Genomic DNA, 17,587 nt, shown 5'->3' with positions numbered 1-17,587 from the left:
ATGTCAAACCACAGGGCATGCCCTGGAGAACTCCCGTCCTGCTGTAAATACCACCTGCATAAACTTTAGCTTAGGAAGCCTCACTCATTGCTGAGCAGGGGAGTCTGTATGGCAACCAGCGTGTTGGCCTACATTCAGATATGTGAAAATATGTATGGCAATTAACATTGGATTAAAAATATCCATACATTATCAGCTAATTAACAGACTGTCATTTAAAAAATATATATATATATGAATTCATACACCTACCTATATTAAGGGTTAAATTGGCTTAAGGTACTTTGCTATATCTGGTGAGTCAAAACTGAACAGATTTTATGGTATTTTTAGAATGTGTATTTGCTAACATTCTCAGTTCTTGCTTGTCTGATTCATGGCATCATGTAAGAATCACCATGAGTGGTTGTAAGAAGAGCTTGGGAAGGTAAATGCACTTAAACCTAAAGATTAACTAGGTGCTAGTACTCAGAACAGAGTGGAAGGTGAGTAGAAACAGATCAGCCTTATTTCCTTGTGCAGCCTGCTACGTATAACTAAAGTATCTAATAGAAGCAGTTTGAATATCCCTTTTTAGTTTTAAAAATAAAATGATTTTTTCTAATGTAGGTTAAGAATTTATGATGATTTTTTTCAGCAAGCCTTCTTTTTAGTAAGGAAAGATATTAGCTACATAAACAATAGGTAAGGCCTCTTTCCTGTTTCTTCTGATGGGTGCAGCTGTCTTTTTGGAAATGATTTCCTACTCCAGTTCTGAACTAGTTGAGAGTTCTTTGCATCTCTAATAAAAGAATAGTCAGTGTTAATATTATATATTATCCTATTATTAATTAACATACACTTTAGTTAGAAGCTTGCATATAGATTGAGTGATTAATGCAATATAATAATTTGAGTTGGGAGGGAGTTTGATGCCTAGCCCTGACCAGTCCTGCTTGCGTTGTTATATCCTTGTAAAGAGTTGTATTTCCTCTTGTGTGCAAAGCTAGAGGCTGGCATTCTGTCTGTGGTCTCCTGCATGGAATCCTCTCATAATCCCTGTGATCTGAAGACTTAGTTGATAATATCACGCATATTACAGATGGAATAGAGGTGAAATGACTTGCCTTAGGACACAAAATGAGTCATTTGTAGAGCTGAAGTTTCCAGCTCAGTGCAGTTGATAGGGAACTTTTGTGTTACATCTGTATATGCAGTGTTCTTTCTTTCCCGAACTCAGAAAACACTGTGTGCTCTTGGAGAGGAGGCCCACTTGGAGAAGAACAAGAAGCAGTCACTTTGTGTGTAGAGTGCCAAAAAGGGTTTTCCATAGCAACAGTGTGATAACAAATAAACAGAATCATAAATTGTGTAGAATAGAAATTGCCAGTGCATTTGTGTAAGTTAATTTATGTTCTGTCTTTGACCTTCAGGCAAAAGTAGACAATGAGATCCTTGATTACAAGGATTTAGCAGCCATTCCCAAAGTCAAGGCCATTTATGACATTGAACGTCCAGACCTAATTACTTATGAGCCATTCTACACTTCCGCCTACGAGGACAGACAGGAGAGACAGAGTCTTGGAGAGGTAATGAACTGACCAGCAACCCATTCTGCTATAAGCTTTACTCAAAGCCTGCTACGCTTCTATCCTCTTCTGAAATAATTTCTAATTAACACTCTTTAGTATTGTTGCTTCTGCTGTTCAAAGTGCTTTTTGTCTGTTTGATCTGGATTAAATGGGGACAGTCATGATGATGCCTTATGTGGGGAAACTGCGTAGTTAAATACACAGGTCGGCTTCTTGTCTGCATTAACACCAGCTGCTGGCAGAGGAATGGTGGACAGGCTGCAGACTGTCTGTGTGTCTGTTCTCATAATTTGAAAAGGTGTTCTGGTCTTTGGTTCCAGAACACGAGGCAAAAGCCAGCCTAGCATTGTGTCATGTAGCAGGCACATTGCTGTAGAGCACAAGCACTCACGACAGAATATGGGGAATTACCGTGATGTTCTGTGGATGCAGAGGATTCAGAACAGCAGGACACTTTCTCTCAGATTGAATGGGAATAGATTTCTGGAGCACACTGCCATATAGGGTAGGATCTGAAGTAGGTCAAGATTAAGTGCTCTTCCAGCTGGAAACAGCAGGTGAGTTGCAGTGTGGAAATAGGTGTCTCGCATTTTAAACTGCTGACAGTAAATAATTCAACAAGAGAAGCAGTTATGTAATTTATTTACTTAAACTTGTGTTTAAAGACAGGTTTCAGGATGTAGGGTTCCCCAGTTTTCTCAGGCGGACTTCTGTAGCTGCAGTTACATTTTAGGTGGTACCAGTGAAGGTCATGAAGTAGGTTTTGTCAAGTGATATCAGATGGCTGTAGATTTGACTTCCAGAATGCAAATCTAAGTGGGCATAGAAGTGGATTCATGTTACAGTCTTGGTGAATTGAGCATGGTGATAAGCTGAGGAAAAAGGAAGCATAATAGATCATTCAGACAGTGGTTTGAAGTGACTGATAATATCCCGTCTTAGCAACATATTCTACCCACTATAAGGTCAGATTTACAGCAGGTTTTGTACTTTGTTCTTTATTATTTCATAGGGCTAATATTTTAACTTATGAGTTATAACTAAATATGAGGAAATTCAGGAGAGAGTTCAGCTCAGGAATGAAATGAGATTAAGAGATCAGATCAGCTGACGTCTGATTCATAACCATGCAGTGATGCTATGCAGTGGTGATCTCTGCCCAGTTCCAACAGATCTCAGCCATTCCACATAACCTGTTACAAACACCAGTCTTTTGTTACTCACGGAGGAGGAACTGATCTCACCCAGAGGAACTATTTGTTAATCCTCTAGGGGATGCTGCTTGCTGATAAAGCCATATGCTGGAAACTGTCTGCCATTATGCTTATTCTGGGGAAGAGCAAAAGCCTTTGGTGTTTTCTTACGCTGTGTTATCACCAGCATTAAATCTTATTAATTTCTGGTGACTTCAGAAATTTCCAGAAACTAAAGGGTTCTCACCTTCCTTTTGGGAGAGCTGGGCTCCCTGCCTGATGCTACCAGTGACTGCTGTGACCTTGGGCAATTCACCTCGCCTCTTTGTACCTCTTTGTCCTCCCTTCCCTTTCCCTAGTGAAAGCAGAAGCCCATCAGGGTGGAGTGATCCCTGTGTCTGTGTTGTCCTAAAGGAGTGATGCTTTAATCTTGGTACATTAGTCACCATCATCTTTAAAAAGCAAAGGAGGTGACGTGGTTAGTCGTGGATGGGATTTGCAGACTTTGAGAGAGTTAGCCTGCAGTCTATTTGGAAAGTGTGTATACATGATGGGGTTAAAGAAACTGTGAACCTGAGCTTAAAACTGTACCCTAGAAATGCCTTTCACCACAATTTAAAAAACCCAACAAACACCAAAGCCAGGTAAGAAAGATCTGTGTGTGTAAGGGCCATTGAAGTTAACCCAGTAGTGCAGACAAACCTTAAATGCAGGGAATGAGCTACAAGAAAACTGTGTACTTTAGATACAGAAAGTGATAGAACACTTTCTTCATTGCAATGAAAGGGAAGTGCATTGAAAAGTTTCTCACTGATTATCTCTCGCGTTCAATTAACTACCAGCCTTGTTTTTCTGGAAGCGCGTGTTGAGAAACGCTTTCACATAGCGCCATCTAGTGGGAGCTGGATATCTTAGCTAAAAAATCTTGTTCTGTAATAGTTGTGGTCGTGTCTGAAAGCATTATCTCTTGCCAGATTTACTATGATCATTGAATAATATTGAAATGTAACACATAAAAATAAGTATTTTCAATCCTTATCTTCTAATTGTCTTATGATAAAAGATACACAGCTGATAATTGTACATAGTCTTTGTAGTTGTTTGTACCACCAACCAATGCATGATCCTAAGTTGGTTTCTGGAGATATGTCTTACCGCGGTTTTCCTATCTGTAATACAAGCTGTTTGTAAGTATTGTGCATGTTTCTGACCTCTGGCTTTTGCATAGTTCCTTCAGTATACAAGCTTGTAATTCCTGTTGGTTGTGTGTGTATAACTATGGGTGAGCACAAAGCTAACTTAGAGATCATAGCAAACAAATGATGCTGTCTGTGTACTGCTCTGCATTGGGGATGACATGTAAAGCCTTGAGGAAAAGCAGATTTTTGCCAGACTGTGTGTACTGGAGGAAAAATGTGTTTCATCTTGGAAGTTGTTCTGTATTTCTGATGCCATGCAAAGCTTTGAGTTAAGATTATTTACTTCTTATTTCCACTTTAAAGAGTTCTTGATAACAGGCATGCTTATTAAATTAATAACCCTTTCTGATTTTGATCTCTATAGCTATGTTTTAATTACTGCAATCATTAGATGGCTGAGAGATGGCATTGCATGATATCTGACTGAATTAATCACGCTTATAAAGATTCTCCCAGAAACTTTAAGCACTTCAGTGATTTATGGACCAGTTCCTGAGCAATGTGGAAAAAGCAAGTTGCAGCATTACGATGGCCTCAGTGATGCCTACGGTGCCATTTTGTACTGCTGTATAATATCCTTCTATCTGCAGCAGTGTTTGGGTTGCCATATTCTGGCCCAATACATGCAATGATGATTCTGTAACCTTACTTTCTTATGTCTTTGCAGTCTCCACGGACGTTATCACCTACCCCTTCTGCAGAAGTAAGTGTGGTAAAACCTCATCTTGGCATGACTACAATTACTCACTTCAGCAAATGCAGACATTGATTTTGTTACTGACCTGTCTTTTTTGGAAGGGGGCATATAGAAATGTTTTTTGATCACCTAAAAGGAGAACATTTAGTCCTCCCTGACAGATTATACAAAAAAAAAAGAATCTGGTTCCCCTACCCAATTGTTGTCTGTAACACAGAGCCATTTGTCCAGCAGAGGTCACTTCTTAGGCACACATCCTTCTGGTGACACCCACAGGGTCTCAGATGGATGACTTACATTACCTAAAATGCTGCTCTAAGCATTTAAGTAATATGGTTTCTACTAAGACAGTTGTAGTTTTACCTTGAATAAAACATAGCTATGGTTTGGTTTGCTTTGGTTTAGTTCTTTTTTGACCTTGGAACTATTTTAAGCATTACAGTAGCATTAAATATCAGTACAGTCATTTGTCAGAATACTAAAGATGTATAGATTCCATTGCATAAGTGTTATCATTTTGGAATGGGGAAGTGTTATTTGTTTGCAATATAAAAGTTATAGTGATTGCTACATGTTTAAAAGAAAAAAAAAAAACCACCTTTAAAATTTGTTGTAATTCTTCCTGCATTCAAATTGCTCCCATCTCTTTTGTTCTGCTTTGGTTTGCTTTGAGTGTGCTTTCTCATTTTGTTTGGCTTGGGTTTGTTTTGTAAGGTCTTCCAGGAAACTGAGAAAGATAGGCTTCACTGTACAAGGAGGGGTCTTTTATTCAGAGGGGAGGGCATGGGACAGGTCTGATTTGGATACTACAGACCCTTGTTGTAGATAGCTGAGACAGACAGTAAATAAAGCCATGGATAGCTCTGTGTTGCAGCTGTTCAGTTCTTGTTGGTTTTCCAGCTGATCTACTTGAGGACTAGCTCATGAATCTGTACCATGTGCTGCAGGACTAGGAATGCAACTTTCCATGTTCCTGTGGCTCCATAAGGGGAATCTGGGATTACAGAAAGTGAAATAGAAATTACCCTGAGTGACAGGCAGAGTTGGAACCATCTAAGACTGATCTCAGACACTGGCTGTAAAAATGGATCAGAGTTGTTGGAGCAGATCATTAGATAACAGTAATAATGAAATGGGTTGGAAGCTTAAGGAATATATTTTTTCAGTATCTTCTGTGGATGTGTTCAGATCCGTGAAAGCTGAACAGTGATAAAAGAAGCGTATAATGTGCATTTATATTTTGCATTGAATTCCATTTTAATTGCTTCTATTCTGCAGGGTTATCAAGATGTTCGGGATCGCATGATTCACAGGTCTACTAGTCAGGGCTCTATTAATTCTCCGGTGTACAGTCGCCATAGCTACACACCCACCATGTCACGTTCCCCTCAGCATTTCCACAGACCTGGTAAGGGCAACTGCATTAGAAGTATGTGTAAAAGTAGTGTTTATTATGTTGCTTAGTGGCACAGAGAAGCACTTGTTTCTCTCAGCAGCTGATTGAAAAGTTGTTGCATATTTTAATATCTCCTTTTCTACCTGTTTTTGGTTTTTTTTTCTTCCTGATCAGTGCAGTATTCCGCCCTAGGTTGATGAGTGTCTTACATCCTAAGTGCTGGTCTTCTGCTTTTGTTTCTAATTTATTATTTTTCAAATGTATGTAAGTTTGTGGAAGCGAGCAGCTGTTTACAGCAACAAATCACAAACCTCATTCTGGAATTTGGGAAAAGCAACATCTTGGAAACAAAAGTTACGACTTGACTATACAGCAGCCACTAGTGTGGGATTTTTCCTTTCTAAAGAAGTACTCATTCGATGCTTGGTGCAGCCATGCAATGTCAGACTGAACAGCAGATAACTCAGATATTCCAAATAACTTGTCATTTTCATAAGCGTAGACTCATAGTGTGCATGACACATTTGAATTTACAGACAATTGCAAAGCATGTTTGAAAATACTAACATTTTTATTGATTTAGCAGTAATATGCAAATTCTGTGTATAATATATTAAACATACAGGTCAGATAGTTTCCAAGTGCATTCAGATGTCTGATTGTGTATGTGAAAGCAATACATGAAACTGGAATGTTCATCCGCACCCAAACGACATAAAAATATATCCCTAAATGCAATTCATTGAGTACTTTTCAAGTCTAATTTACTCTTAGTGGTGATGAATTAAATCTTTGTGACCTGTTTTTAAATTAAGTGATGCAGTCATGCAGTCCCATCTTCCTCGATGATTGCAGATGAACACTTGGCCTGCCAAAAGCCCATACATAATAGGAGCTGCATGGTTAAAATTAAAGATTTATAATAGAGCCGTGACTGTGGAACATGAGTGCAGCAGCCATTTCCTAGTGGGGGTGGGCTGAAAGCAGCTAATTGTGTCTGTCAGTGAATGCCTTATTTAAAGCACTCAAGGGAGGTGGGACAGAAGCAAATTGTTTCTGATACTTAGTGCTGACAACATGATTGTGTTTTAAAATGGCATTACAGCTAAAACTGAAAGACATTTATAAAGTGTGAAAAAGCTGCAAACTTCAGTCTCTTGATTCTGGCAGTTCCAAGGGGATTTTTCCATCTCTCTCATATCAGACATGGTTAAGGAATCCAGACCTCATTCCAGACTTTACTGTGATTGGATTTCACTTTCTGTTCAATCAGAGGCTTAGAATGGTCCAAATGTAAAATGTTCAAAATTTCATTCTGGGGGATGTTCTGAGAATCTTTTTGTTCAAGCTGATCTCTGCTCAGGGGTGATCACATCTGTGAGTCACCTGCTTCTATTTCTCCTGTGATACAGCAATATCCATAGAATGCATTGTTTTGATCTTTGCAACCGTGCTTTGGGGTAATTATTAATATTAATGTATGGCTTTCCTACAGCGTCATTCATGTTGAACAATAGCATGTGTATATTTGCCATGTTCCTTCAAATGGTACCTTTTGTTATTTGCAAGAGTAATTTTTCCCTGAATAAGCTCAGTGGCCCCAGAGAACTCCTGCTTGGCTTCCAGCTGCCCTTGAGAGAGAAGTGAAGCACTGTGTTGACGTTGTCAGCATCAGGTTCTTCAAAATTGGAATGCTTCAAGTTTTGATAAAGTTTGCAGCCTTTTCGTACCCTGACGCCGTATCTGACGTCGGCAGCATTTTTGGAATGTCTTAAAACAATAGCAGGCAGCTTGCATGCCTCTTGACTGATGGTTTTCTTGGTTAGGCACTTCGCAAAAAAGCTGCTTTCTTAACTAACTGAGCATCAGTGTTGGTGATGTTTGCATGATGGTAACAGGCTACTTGCTGGTAACAAAGGCATAGATCATAAGCTCATTAAGTTAGTAAGTAGTACGTTGAATCAGCAATGCAGTCCAAATCTGAGCATCTTTTCAACTACTCGCTGTAATTTTGTCTAAGATTTATGAACCCTTTGGTACGTCTTTTAACCTTTTTTATTTTCTTTTCCTTCCTCCTTTTCAGAATCCTAATTGTGTAATGCCTTTTTTTTTCTTCCTTTGAAGCCTCCTTCCCTGCCTTTCTCTTATTGTTTTTCTTTGTTTTCATTTTGTTCTGCCCCCCGAATCCCTGCTGCCGCAGAGCTGCTCTCTACTGGTGTGCAGCGGTTCTCATACCTGCGCACTAGCAGTCTCAGCTCCGCTCACCATGACTCCCGCCCCAACTCCCCCTTCCGACACCACTTCATCCCCCATGTCAAAGGTAAGGAGCCAGGCCTCTCCAGGGAGTACCCTCCAGGCTGGAGATTTATTAGCATTCTGTCAAAGCTAGTAAGGTGCATCTCCGTAAGGTTATCATTGGCTGTATAGCTGAGCATGCCTCGAAATGTGCCGTTACACTTAAAATTGTTAGAACAGACATAATGTCCTTTCATGGAGGATGTATGTCATTTCTAAGGGCCCTAGCTGAAGAGTCATCAGGCAAATTCCCAATTAGAAATGCCGAAGGAAGCATTATCTACTGTTTATATCCTAATTTAGCCTCCTTTAAATTGGTGCATACAATCTCTACAGCAGCTAGTGAATCAAATTAACTATTATTTCCACAGTCTTAAAACATGCATTTGAAAATGCACTACAGACAGATAATACCTGAATGAAATCAAGGTGATCAAAAAATATCAGATGAGGAAATGAATCACCCTTAATTTTGTTGGCAGCCACAAGTGCCCAACAAAATAAAATTGAAATCTGTAGGCCTCTCCTCTAGTAGTAAGAATCAGCCAACTCTGCTGAAGGCAGTAGAGTTGCAGGGATTTGTGCTATCTGAGGATCTGGTCTCTTATTGCTTTTAAATCTGTTCTTTTACGATATTTGATTCGGAGGATGGGAGTTGTTCTTTCTTTCTGTCCATTCAAAAAGCTCATTCAGCACAATAAGCTTTTAGTTTTACTTCTTGCTCTCTCTGAATATGGTTTTACTTCTACTGGAGTGCTCTGGCTGTGCTGCTCCTTCTCTAGGGGAAGACAGTCAGAGCTTCTATCACTTGGAAAAGCTCGAAAAGAGGCAATTGAGTATGCTGAGCATGGATTCTGTTCAGGCACCTTTGATTAATGCAGATAATTAGAAATTGAAGTTAATCAAAGGCAGTTGCAAGGAGGTTCTTTCCATGCACTTCCAGGAAATGCTAATAGATCTCAATGTTGTCTCTCTTCAAACAATCAGATCACCAGTACTAATTGTAATTTTGCATTTTCTTAGTGGATTTTCATTAATACACACTTTCAACTTCCCTATTATTTCACTACAGAAAAATAAACCTCACTTTGAACTTTAAAAATTGGGACCCTTAAAAATAGATGCACAGCTCATTTCAGCATGCAGTTAATCCATAACCCCTGCAATTTCAACGTTTCTTTGCTGACGATCCAAATTAATACCCACATTCTTTCAAGTGGCGTTTTCATTCTTTTTCTATTGAGAAAATAGCTTCTTGAACAGAGAAATCAGAACTATTGAAAATCCATGCCTATTGTTTTCATATTTCAAATACATACATGCAGATTAAGTCTGTATCTCTTGCTGGTTGGTTTAAAAGGCCAGTTGGAATTACAAGTGGTGTAGACAAAGGAGTGGGTATGGTTCTTAGGAGATAGACATGATAATAGCCATGGTCACACAGAATATTGTAAGAATCCCTTGTGTTTCAGAGTTTTACATTCAGCTCTTAGGCCTGGATTCATGTGTGATAACTAAGCAAAACTCCCAAAATCTGAGGTTTACATCACTATGACAGTGCACAACAGCTGTGGGGGCAAGCAGTGGGTAGTCATGTCTTGTAATTCACATGTCTCATTTGAGAGAGTAATCTCTTGATTTTTGGCTGAGAAAAAGAACCACTTTCTGAAAGTGACCTGGGGCACTTTGGTTAGGTTCCTATGTTAATGAGGGTATTAGGTACTTGCATGGGACTAAAAGGGAGTTGGAAGGTGCACAGACCCTCCAGAATGGGTGATATAAGGTGTACTGAAGAAGCTTTGGAGAAGGGCCATCAAATGATTGCAAATCTCATAGTAAAAGAGTTAGGGCTGTTAATTTATTAGCACTGTCAGATGGGGACTTGTTAGTGATTTGTTCAGTGTCTATGTACTTGTTTAACAGAAATTCATGATAACAGGATGTTCACCTATATATCAGAGATACAATAAGGTCCACTGAAATTTCTCTCACTTGTTTAAGGTGAAGATAAGTAACTCATGAAAGATCTTTGTATTCCCATTGCTAAAAAATGCTGAAAGGTACAAAAAGTCAAAAGGCCTGAAGGCTTTCGTAATTTTTCCAGCATCTTAAGTGTTCAATGAAGTGCTCACAAACCTCAAACATTAGATGAACCAAAGTTTGTGGTGTTTCTTAGGTCAGGACGAGCTCTGGCTTGTCTTGTGAAAGGATTACAATGGAAACTATACTCCAAAAAAACACATGTATGTACTACATGCATATATGTACTCACAGTGTATGTGTACTTAAAGATGAGGTTCTAGGGAGAGGTGATATTTTTGTTAAATAAACCTCTCCCCTGTCACAATGAGTAGATGAACATGGAAGAGATAATATAGCCTGCCCCATATATAATTAGATTTTGGGGGGGGAGGGGGGGTTCCTTTCCTTTCATGGGGTGTCTATTTTGCAACCCCCAAGTGTTTTGATCCCAGGGGGGGGGGGGGGGGTTACTTGTTTCTACATTTACATAGTGTTGAGTGAAGCCTGGTAGCACGTGAACATACACTGCTTTGTGTTCACAAACAGCTATTTGGTTATCCACTGATGGGATTGATCTGGGTTTCCCATATGGTTCTTCATTTGCAACTGTTGTTTACCACATGTCTAAGTACCCCTTTTTTAAATCTGTGTATCTGTAGAGAGGTTGGTCTGGTACTGGCTGCACCAGATGCAATTCTGTCCTCTTACTCAGAGCGGTTTGCCTTGGATGTTGTAGATGTCAATTTTTGGAGTTAAACACCTGCCTCATTTTACCACTGAGTGTGGCATTTCTGTCTACTAGTGAATTAGGCCCTTGTGAACACATCTGAGGTGAGAACTGTTACACTCTCAGAAGTTAATTAGATGTGATAGGTTTATGATGATTTAATGAAGAAATGTCATATAATCTTCTTTGTCATGGTCGGCCTTTCTCAAAGCCACTTTGTACTTTGAACAAAAGGTCAAATTGGTGTAAATTTGTAAGAAACATTCCATAAAGCTGTAAGCTTTTTTGTTTGTTTGTTTGCTGTGTGGGATATTTTATTTTGTTAGGATTTGGAGACTGAATCATGCCAAAACTTTTGTAGGAAAGCAGCATGATTTCCAAACAGCATAATGATCATGAAAGGTGTATTTGTCACATTATGCCCCTACTATTTTGTACCTACAGGCCAGGAAATGTAGTTGACACTTAGACCAATTTGTGTATTTATACATAGCATGTTTAAGGCAGTATAATGCTCAGGCCTTGCAGACCAGGTCAATCTGAAGAATTTTGAAGAGTGAAAGGGCTAAAAGTGCCCAAGAAGGTCTTACTGAGAGTTTGTTGATTTAACATACGTGTTGAGCAGGCTGGAAGGGAGTGTAATATTTATCAGCCCAGACTTCATTTAAACTCATTTGGATTCTCCATTGAATTCGGACTTATCTCAATAAAGTACTGTCTTTGCTATGAAAGAATCAAAACAAGTCCATGAATGAAAGAAACCCCGACCCTACTGAAATCAGGGACAAAACTCTCATTGAGACCCAGGATTTTGCCTTACATGCCTAGAATTTTTCAGAGGCATTTGAGAGTATTGCAAAGGCCCCATGAGCTTTCTGTGTAGAAGGAGCTCTGAGCTGGTGAGGGAGTGGAGGGCTGTTTCTATGTTTCTTTGCTCGCAGACCCTTCTCATAAGGAATCTCCCAACCTCAATAGTGAATTTGGGCCTTGGTTTTCACAGGTTTCCTGCTCTGAAACAGGTCCCTGAAATCAAATATTGTGTGTGTGATAACTATTTCTAGTGTGTTGTGGGTGCAGCTAAAAAACCCACCTGCAAAACAGGTTGGCTGTTCCTCAACTTGCCAGTTAGTTTTGGAAATAGAGGCTGTGCAAATAGAAGCTGATGAATGGCAGCTTGAGGAAACCTGAAAAGCTCTTTGGTCTTCAGGTGCTGTTGAGTTTGGGTTCTTTGTTTTGTCTGCTTAGAAGCAGAGCAGTTGAATTGCAAATGGACAGAAGGCTGAGTGTTGGCTGCATACAGGATTTTTTGGCCTGATTCTTGAGCTTAGCTTGTGAAATGCAGAGCAGGTCCAGTGGCAAACACTTGAGAAGACAGCATAAACTTGCATTATGTTGTGCCCTGTATAGGGAAGCAATTGCAAATCTTATTGCTAGGGGAACCCTCTTAACAAATTGCACTGCTGATTTTTTTTTTCCCCATATCATCATAGGCATGTTTCTGTGCTGCATCATTTTCAGTTGAGCACCAGTTTCCTTTGAACTTGGAAGCAATTATTCTCTTCCAAACCTTATAGGGCACCTCATGTGCTCAGAGACAAAAGAACCCTGCCTTTACACTGAAAGCATGACCAGTCATTTTTGTTCACTTCAAAACCCTTTTGTGCATCTTCTATGATCTCCTGCACAGGTTAAAGTTATTGTCAAGGTCAAGGGCTTAGAAGGGCTTAGAAATCTCAGCTTTTCCTGGCTTCTCCAGCACTATCTGGAGTTCAGCAAATGCTGAAGCTGTGTTGTATTTCTGGAAATCAACATAGTCTCAAAGAGTGCCATTTTCGTACCAAATCATAACGTTTTCCAACTAACGCTGCCATGAAGTTCCTGTGGCTTTCTGTTCCTAAGACCCATTGTAGCTGGAGCCTTAAAGCTGTTCTAAGTAGACGTTGGTGTGATTCCTCTTAACAAAGTTGAAAATCATTTATTTTCTGAAAAATGGCAATTTTTATGCACTGAAATCTTACTGTAGTTCCATGTCATTTTTTGCAGATTTGTTCTAGTAAAAAAAAAAAAAAAAAAAGAGACCTTTTAGAAACAAAACATTTCATTTTTTTTTTAATGTTTTCTTCATTTCTGAGAAGACACAGAAGAAAATGCTGTGTGTTAACTGGTGGTGATTTTTATGAATAACAAGCAAACTGAAATAATTATGTTCTTGTTTCCTAAGCATGAACTGCTTTCATAAATTGTGAGTGATTTTATTACTGCATCTGGAGCACTTAAGCCTTATTATAAGAGTGGCTTCATCAGAGATGATGTAATGAGAATCCAAACAGATGCACCATTCCCTCCTGCAGCAGTTGTGGTTAATGAGACTACAATCCTAGAAACTATATAGAAGAGTCATTTGTCAGTACTAGTAGGAATCATTAGAAAGAGACGGGCTGCACAGGAACCCCAGGAAATACCAGGCAACAGATATGTCTGTAGATCAACATATACAGGGTGATACCGCACTAATTTTGTGCCTTGTATTGCATGCATTGTACATTACCAGCTCTCTCTAAACAGATTTTCCATGTAGCACACATGAGATTAGCCAGCATACATTTATGGGTGTGAGCATACTTAGCTGTGTCTGGTTTAGATAAAGAGAGGGATATAAGAAGGGTTTCTTTCCTGTACTTACAGTGTTAGTAATAGAGGAACTGTAAATAGAACTTTCCCACACTCTTGAAGTATTTATGTACATATCATCTTGACTACCACTTCCCAGCAGATAAAATGTGCTTGTGATTCCTCTGTTGTCACAGTCCACAGTCCAGTAAATTCTTTTTCATTTGTCTCTTTCATTGAATATACAGCTGATGGAAACAAAAAGGCAAGATGGCATTTTGGAATTAACTTTATCTTGTGACCATCTCAGTGCTTGTGTCTTTTTCCCTATAAAACAATTATTTTGCTAAGAAATAGCTTGTAATTTCTAAATAGAAGCAAAAAACAAGTAAAACGAGACTAGGCAAACTCAGCCTTTCACCATTATGGCATTTCAAAGGCGGGACAAATAGAACTCAGTATTGGAATTGCCAAGTAAAGGACAAGAGACTGAGATGTGGCAGTATTACCTTAAGTAATACTCAGTCGCTGGTGTGTACCTGAAAAACTGAAGGGGTTTTTTGCTCCCCTCTCTTACACCTTTGTGGTCAGCTGCACCCATGCAGACTAAGCACTCAAGTGGGAAGGTTTTGCTTTTATGGTTTTGCACTACAGTAAAGAATAGCACAAAATAAAAGGCAGCAGCGTTCTTTTATGTGCACACAGAGTCATGTGTTTGGAAATCCAGCTGTTAAGTCAAGCTGTGTGTTTCTGCCACACAGAACTCTCTCCCCCTGACAGTCACAGGAGCTTTCAGGGCTATTGGACTGACGTGGATTGTAAGAAGGCAAAGAAATAATCCTAGTAAAAACGATCACACAAATGGAAATTACATTTTTAAACACCAGATTCGTATTTTCTAAGTCAGCAGTCATAAAGTATTGTCACTGGAGCCAGTTCATGGACTTGGGTGGCACCTGCGATCTGAGTGCAGCCTCACTCAGATGGGCTGCATTGTTTTACACATTATTTTTCATATCACAAACTTCCTACCAGAGGGCTTAACCCAATGAAAGAATGTGTAAGGAACAGGTATGCCTTTTGATACAGGCCAAGTGGCCTAACAGCTATTTTCCATCTCTAGCATTTATGCGCTTTGGTTTAGGGAAATAGTAGCTGCCAGCATATGCTTCTCCCTGCTTGGATTTGGTTTTGTTTTGAGTTCTCATATCAACAACTGCACTCTGTGCCTGCAACTTTTAACTCCAAATGTCAATCTCTGTAATAAGTCATTGCTGAGTAACCTTCCATTTTTCTTTTCCACACTGCCCATCTAATCACCAGCCGCCAGTACACAGCTCCTGCCTGCATGCCGTCAGAATGAGTGCAAGCTGCTAGAACCTCAACTCCAGTCTGAACACAGATCTTTGTCTCTGCAGGAAAATGAGGGGATTAAAAAAAAAGAGTCACCAGGGCTACCAGATTTTGTTCTTGTTTGTGTTTGTATTTTCTGTTTAAACTTCTTCTTCTCCCTCGAGGTTTTGATTCCATCGATTTTGTTTGGGTTTGATTGGGCTTGCTTTTTTAATTTAATTTTATTTTTTCGTTAATTGCTCTCCCTCTTCTCATTTTGTTTTCTCCATTCTTTCATTGGAGGCAATGAGCCGTCCAGCGGTCGGAACTCCCCTGTCCCCTATCGGCCAGACAGCCGCCCTCTCACTCCAACTTACGCTCAGGCCCCTAAACATTTCCATGTTCCAGGTAGGAGCTGGCACTGTGTGTGTCTCGGTGTCCTGTCACAGTGTAGAATGTAGCCTTTGTACCTTCTGTCTTGTCTCCATCGTTTCATGCTGTCTGCCATGGGGTGCACACGCAGGGTTTGGGACTGCCTGCTCCTGAGCTTTGTGGGAGGAGTGGTGCCTTCAGAAATGGGGCCTGATGGTGATTTTTACTTGTGTTGCTCAGGTGTTTTGTTGTTAGAACACCATGCTTTTCAGGGTCTGCTAATGGCCCATGAACTGTATACCAGCTTTGTAGGGCTTGATTTTTCTCCCAGTTGCACAAGCATAACTCTGCTAACATTGGAGGAATTGGTTGTGATTCACAGTAAAATGCAGAAGCATTGACCAGTGAGCCATTACACATGTAGTCACTGATGGAACTAGTTTCAGTCTTGAACCAAACAGTTCTGCTCTAGTGTTCCCTTTGTTTTATGTTGTTTTTTGTTTGTTTGTTTGTTACTTTGTTTTTTAAACCAAATGAGGAAGTTTCTTCACCTGTTTCACACAGTGGCTTAGTGTCCTTGCAAAGGCACACGGACCTGCAAGAATTAGCATGCATGAGGATACCCTCTCTATAAAGCAGGTTCTCTTCTAAAGTGAGAACGCTTCTTTTGTGATTTGATAGGATGAGGGTGTGTGCCCTGTCCCTGGGGTTGCTGACACACATCATTTGACTGCATCAGTGCTAGCTGAAAGCCTTGTGTTCAGTTATTCATCAGGTCCCCCCATCAATCTGGTATCCCCTTGAACTGCCAGAGGCTGCTGCTCTTCCTCCTGCCATCAGACCTAACAGATAAACTATGGATATTCCTTTTCAGTCAGGGTGACATGGCTTGGCCAAGGTAGGCTATGTGAAGTGCCTAAGCTAACCTGCCTGCCTGGATGTAAGTTGAAGTGCACTTGTGTGAAGAGCCCAGCTGGGTACACAATGCCCATTGTGGTGGGAAAGCTGTCCTCTTCAGCTGGAGCAGTGCAGCCCAGGAGCTGTGTGCACGTACCCCATACAGCTGTCTGGTACAGGTGTGCAATAAAATCTTGCTGCCTGGTTCTCCATTCGCCTTTGTGCCTATTTGCTGTTCAAGTAGCTGTAAGAAGATCACTAGCACAAACGAAGTACATCAGTGCATTTTTGTATTGCAAGGAATTTGCCTGTCATTTAGTCCAGGAAATACGGTTCTGTAAAGTAATTTTACTTTTTTTTTTCCCCCCACAAATTTCTAGATTGTTTTCCTTAACACCAAAGGTTGGCTCCTGTAGCACTTCAATGAGATCTATGGTAGACAGCATCACACAGAATCATAGGGGTTGGAAGGGACCTCCAGAGATCATCAAATCCAAAACCCCAACATGTATTCTAGAAATGTTTTCTTCTTTCTCCATGCTAATATGATTGAAAAGTTTATTTTTTTTCAGGCATTATGATATAGTAGCAAAACAGGGTTTTGACTCAGATGTCTTAGTTCCCTGTAGCTCGTTGTGGTCTTGCAGTAAAACTGACTCAGATTTTGCACCGTAGCACTGATTTTGAATTAACTTATTTATTTGTGGCTGTGTGGGATACTTGAAGAGCTGCTTTGGGGTGGGTAGGTAGTTTAGAACAATATAGCTCCCATCTGGGCTCATTATTGTAAAAATATTTTATTTTTAAAATATGCTTTGGATTTATAACATTAGGGTTCTGGGAAGTGACTTTTTCCTGACTTACGTTGATAGTATTCAATGTGGTCATCCTTACATTAAAATATATCTAAGTAAAAATTATGAAGAAGTCTGTTCTTGTGTTTGAGGACAAACAGGTTATCCTTTAACACTGACTCTGTGAAGTCAAGGTGTTGTTGGCTGTTCAAAACTATGTATGGAGCAGCTGTTTTGTTCTCTGGGTTTTGAAGTGAATGGTTGGCTCACTGCATTCTCCTCAATCCAACCAGTCAGCTGGAAAGAAAATTGAGCTGTTGTGGCTGGAGCACAATTTTCCACAGAAGTTACTTGGGGTGCCTTTCCCCAAATAGCTTGTATTTTCACCCCTGAAATGTCTTGCTTGTTTGCATTTCCCAATGTCTGTCACACCGATAATATTTAAAATGAATTGTTCATTATTTGAATGCATCCACATGTTA

The 17,587-nt window shown here is 39.9% G+C and overlaps 1 protein-coding gene across 24 annotated transcripts in view; it reads left to right on the top strand.

Moving 5' to 3' along the window:
* ABLIM1 (actin binding LIM protein 1) overlaps window positions 1-17,587 on the top strand; it is a 166,941-nt gene that overhangs the window by 129,825 nt on the left and 19,529 nt on the right. For 12 of the 24 annotated variants that reach the window (XM_032445496.1, XM_015867364.2, XM_015867360.2 and 9 more), the window contains 5 exons: window positions 1,413-1,568; window positions 4,631-4,666; window positions 5,939-6,068; window positions 8,257-8,376; window positions 15,346-15,450. In XM_032445496.1, the coding sequence (XP_032301387.1) occupies window positions 1,413-1,568; window positions 4,631-4,666; window positions 5,939-6,068; window positions 8,257-8,376; window positions 15,346-15,450 (547 nt within the window). The remainder of the gene's footprint in view (window positions 1-1,412; window positions 1,569-4,630; window positions 4,667-5,938; window positions 6,069-8,256; window positions 8,377-15,345; window positions 15,451-17,587) is intronic. The other 12 variants (XM_032445512.1, XM_032445506.1, XM_032445504.1 and 9 more) reach the window with 2 other exon arrangements.

This window comes from Coturnix japonica, chromosome 6, assembly GCF_001577835.2.
Source record: "Coturnix japonica isolate 7356 chromosome 6, Coturnix japonica 2.1, whole genome shotgun sequence".
Classification (NCBI taxonomy): domain Eukaryota; kingdom Metazoa; phylum Chordata; class Aves; order Galliformes; family Phasianidae; genus Coturnix; species Coturnix japonica.
This window is presented reverse-complemented; position numbering and strand designations above follow the sequence as displayed.